This window comes from Daktulosphaira vitifoliae, unplaced genomic scaffold (assembly GCF_025091365.1).
Source record: "Daktulosphaira vitifoliae isolate Bord-2020 unplaced genomic scaffold, ASM2509136v1 Scaffold_98, whole genome shotgun sequence".
NCBI lineage: Eukaryota > Metazoa > Arthropoda > Insecta > Hemiptera > Phylloxeridae > Daktulosphaira > Daktulosphaira vitifoliae.
In genome coordinates, this window is record NW_026099667.1 from 1 (window position 1) to 5,321 (window position 5,321).

The window sequence follows — 5,321 nt, forward strand, 5'->3', positions numbered from 1 at the left end:
ATTTTTTTTTTAAATGAAAATTATAAACTAAAAAAAAAATTTATTTTTATTAAATTAACAAGCGAGTATATTTATGAAAACTATTTTTTATAGTGTACAGATTTATTGTTTAACATAACTCTGACAATGTATTGTAAAATATAAAATACTTTTAATTTCCGAAAAGTAAAAATATTATAATTTATCTGTTAAATTATTTATTTATTTCGTGACTCTTAGTTAAATAATCAACCTGTGATAAGACAATCTAAAATTATATTACATTTAGTTAATCTATAAATTTGACGTTTGTAGGTGATGATTCGTTAAATTATGAATGCAAAGGAAATAAATTAACATGTAAGATTCTTAGTGAATGTACAGCAGTGCATCAACTAATTAAACAAGGAAAAAATCCAAAGATATGCAAGTTTGTTGGTTTAGAACCAATGGTATGTTGTCCAACAGATAATCTATCTAATACTAGATATGAAACAAAACAATCAATCTTCGAAGAAAGTATTAGATCATAATTAATAATTGATTTAACTTGACTCTTTAAAAAATTACATTTATAGAGTGCAATGAGTATATTCAATATTCCCGTGATTACAAAAATAATCCAGTTACAATGAACTCTGACAACAATTTTTTTCATGTAACAGTTGTTGGCGGCAAAAACGCAAATCCGAAGGAATTTCCTCATATGGTTCGTGATGATAATATAATAATCTATAAAATGTTAATTCATTTTTATCTTATAAATTTAGGCATTGATTGGATACGGAAAAACATTAGAAAGTGTTAGATGGTCCTGTGGTGGTTCATTGATAAGTCATAGATGGATCTTGAGTGCTGCACATTGTGAAAAATTAAATTCGTAATTATCTGATAATTTAATTAATTTTATTANTAATTATCTGATAATTTAATTAATTTTATTACTTTCTTGATCTTTTCATAAATATTCTAGATTATCAGCTCGGTGGGTTCGTCTTGGCGATCTTGACATAGAATCAGATACTGACGATGCACAACCCGTAAACTATGACATAATTCGGCGCGTAGTGCATCCAGATTTCAAACCACCTTCTAGATATAACGATATTGCATTGTTCTACTTAGATAAAGATGTTGATTTTTCAGAATATATTCTACCACTATGTCTTAATGCAAATCATCAATTATACATGACAAATCTAATTGCTACAGGCTGGGGATTGACATCCACTGGTTGGTTATCAATCCTATATAAATTACAAAAAAATATTTAATGCAAATACTCCCATAAATAAATAGAAAAATTATTTCAAGTAAAAGAAAATGAAAGGCGTAATAGCGTAACTGGTCCAATTACTGAACAATTTCTAAAAAATAAACAACATTAATATTATTACTTTAAATTCCACTTCTCTAATATCCAAATCGAGGAGTTCTTTGTTCATTTCATATACATTGTTTTATTACCAACATTTAAAACTTTTATATTAACATTTAAAATACATTGTGAACAAACATATCATTCAGTTAAAGGGTTTATTAAATTTTTTGAACTTTTCAAAATTTAATTGATGAGGTTGGTTTTTAATATTATTTAAATATGAAAACTCTAAAGATGCAATTATTAATACTATTCCAATAAATTAGAATTTAATTTGTAATAATAAATCTGTTTATTACCCTATTTTCGAAAAAAGATTAACGTTAAAAGAGTCTTAAATTAATCTGTAAATTTCTTATATGATTAGAACAATTTCTGTCTGACTTTTAAGATATGAGTAATACTCAAACAAACTCACCTGATATTTGCAGTAATAAAATGTATTTAACCCTAAAAGTCTTATACCCTATTTAATAATGTTTGAGACTTTACGCATTCATATCATTTGTTTGAATCACTTCCGAGACATTCAGCTCCATGAAACTTCGCCATTGAACAGTATAATGGGAACATTTTTTATTGTTGAGGGTATAATCTCCCACGCCACCAAACTAATTTTCTAATTAATATACATATTTTAGTTTTTACAAAAACAAACAATGCATAAGGCCTCAAACCTTCGTAATAAACATCAGTGACAGATTGAAAATTAAGTTCTTATTAAGAGCATTTTATCTACAGCTATATTTTTATTATAACTTAGAAAAATAAAACAATCAATTAGAGAAACACTTTTTGCCGTAAAATTTTAAATTTTTATTAAAAATTAAAAAGTAGATATTTGAAAAAATTTACAAAAAAAAAATTTATTGAATAATAGAATAGTTCATAACTAATTATACAACTTTATAAATAAATAAAAAACATATGGTCTATTTTTAGGTGGCCCACCAAGCTCCCATTTGCAAAAAGTTGATTTGGATTTAATATCAATGGACAAATGTAAGGCAAGTTATGGTATAACCAAATTACTCAATATTGGAATACATAATGAAAGCCAATTATGTGCTGGATCAGAAACTGAAGAAAAAGATACTTGTCAAGTACTATTATAATTTATTTTAAAATCTTATTAGATTTAAAGTGAAAAATGCTTTTGTAAATGATGACAGGGTGACTCTGGAGGTCCATTACAAATTGTTCATCCTAAATATAAGCAAATGTACGTTCAAGTCGGAATAACTTCTTTTGGAGAATTTTGTGCAGATAAAGAAAAAGCTGGAGTATACACTAAAATTTTGCATTACTTACCATGGATAGAAAAAATAGTTTGGCCTTCATCCAATGCATTTCTTTGAGTTAAAATAAGACTTTGTTTTAAAAATCAGTAATGAAAATAAACTTTTCATTATACTTTTATTATTTTTTGTGCAAATTTCAAATACGTATTTATTAGAACTTTTCAGCATATGTTGTTTTGGAAATGATAACAAATTATTTGTTATCATTTAAGTAAAAATGTTTATTACTCAATATTAAGTAAAAACTGAATAACATATTAAAAAATTTTTTTTTTTTTTATTGATGATAGATTTTGGTTTTAAATAAATTAAAAATATTGGTGCGAAATTTTGGACAATATGATGTGTTTAACCTATTTATTTAAATCTTAAAAATTATGATGAATAAAAAATCATATAACATCGTGACATGACATTTCTATAGCAATTGATTCTTTATCAAATGTCCGAAATAAATTAAATTTAAAAACTTTGTGAACATAAATTGATAGCTGGTTTACCCGCTAATATTTTATTTATAGTTTAGATTCCACAAATGTTCTGTGACGATACCAATGGTTAAGTTTTAAATGGACTTTTGGAAGGAGATTTTTGTTTTATTACAGTAATATTTATACTAACAATTGTAGATTTATTATTTAAATTATATTCACCAAAACGTTTGTTTATTCCTATTTTTTTTTATTACTTTATCCAAAGACACATCTATACCTGAAATGTTATCAAATGTAACTTCATATAAATAAAAAAACGTATTCATTAAAAATCAATAATATAATAATTATTATTGGCTAACATTTGTGATTTCCTTTTCTAAAGGACAGGAAAATTTTGAAACTTAATTTTTAAAACTACATAAAAAATTGTTTACAAATGTACTCTCTGAATGTTTTATGGCTAATACATAAAGAAATGAACAATGCATAATGATCATACATTCACTCTTTTCATTTATCGGAGTAATACATTCTATTAAAGTTCTACATTTTATTATACAGTAGAATTCAAAGTTGTAAGACATCACCAAATTATATATTTCATGATCTTAGATTTTAGAATTGTACGCAATCGTAAACATTTAAATCATCATATAAATGCATAACATTTTTTCTTTATATAATTTATTCAAAACTTATTTTGAAAAATTATAGATAGTTTAGTGTAATAACATAGATTTTTATAAATCTTTATTATTAGAAAAATAATTACTTTTTAATTGGTAATATAATTAGTGGTGCAACTCCATTTAATAAAAGCCCTCCATTTAGAATTATTCAAATCAATATTATGTTTGAAAAATAAATAAATATTTATGAAAAATGTTTGATTTAAAAACTATTTAATTACTAAATATTAGTAAGTAGATAAAACTATTAAAAACAAAACAAGTATTTAACAAAATTATAAAAAAATGATAACAATGATAACATTTTCAATTATTTCTGAAATAATAAGTGTCTTATTTTTAATCCCTATATATATTCCTTATTGTATAATATATCTAAATAAAAATACTTAATAACCAATGTCGTACGTCGGTAGTGCCCCAACGTAGACACAAAAGTAGTACACAAATTAACTAATGTTTTTGACGACGAGTTTTAATCTCTTTTCGATTCCTCCCGTTGGATACACTGGTCAGCCCCAATCCCTCCAATTAGTGAACTACTAAAGGGATAGAGTTTAGACCCATTAGCTCGGTCAAGCTCAAAAGTATGTCTTATTCAGTTTGTTACAATGAAATCAGGTATTTTTTGTTACGTTATGAATTTATAGATATAGATTATATTATTATCTACATTTATATATTATATACTGCAACTAAAACATTATGCTTGTTACATTATTTTTTTAAATTCAAATATATTTATTGATTATTCATACGTAACATAAATATTAGTTATATCAATAAAAAAAGGATTTTGTCATTATTTAGTCAATATGCAAAACTTTAATTACAGTTTTAAAATAAGCGCAAAAATAGGTTTAGAAAAAGTATATTTTGGTCTCTGATAAAAATTCCTTGTAAACCATTTATTTATAATTAACAAAAAATTATCTTCTGATAAAAGTAATAACTACTTTATAATTTTTTATAATTTCTCCATAAACGCATAAAATACTAAATTATTAAATATAAATTTAATATTACGTTAAATTGCTATAATAGATATTTATTCATATATTATATTTATAAATCATAGAATTGCTAATTAGGAATAATGAAGGAAATAGTAGTTATTTTATTTTTGGAATAATCCACCAATTTAATTAAAATTAAACATATCTACAGATTTGTATCGGAGCGTTTCTTATAACAGTGATTTTAATCACTGTCAGATATCATCTAAACATGTCCCAACTAAGCCACGTCCACACTGTGCAACCGTTTTAGCTTCGATGCGAAGCTGAGAAGGTATTGGTTTTACTAAGATGTGTTTTTTCATTTATTTTTTTTTTGTGTCTGTTACCACTTTTTCTCAGCTCTCACCGAACCGATTTCTTTCAATAATACGTCAAAAGATCACAAATCGTATCTAGTCGAAGACATTACCCTTAAAAATTGAAAAAAATTCCCTCGTTCCCCGTAAATGGGGGAAACCTCCAAAAAAATTACAAATTTAAAAATCGCTAATTTTCGAAATTTTTTCAATTTTTTT

At 24.7% G+C, this 5,321-nt stretch overlaps 1 protein-coding gene across 1 annotated transcript; it reads left to right on the forward strand.

Moving 5' to 3' along the window:
- Window positions 1-223: 223 nt before the first annotated feature.
- On the forward strand, window positions 224-2,782 carry LOC126909058 (venom protease-like). The gene is made up of 6 exons (XM_050691427.1): window positions 224-498; window positions 558-688; window positions 750-859; window positions 953-1,212; window positions 2,303-2,463; window positions 2,533-2,782. The coding sequence occupies exons 1-6, from the start codon at window positions 429-431 to the stop codon at window positions 2,716-2,718; spliced, it is 918 nt and encodes a 305-aa protein (XP_050547384.1). The 5' UTR covers window positions 224-428; the 3' UTR covers window positions 2,719-2,782.
- Window positions 2,783-5,321: the final 2,539 nt, after the last annotated feature.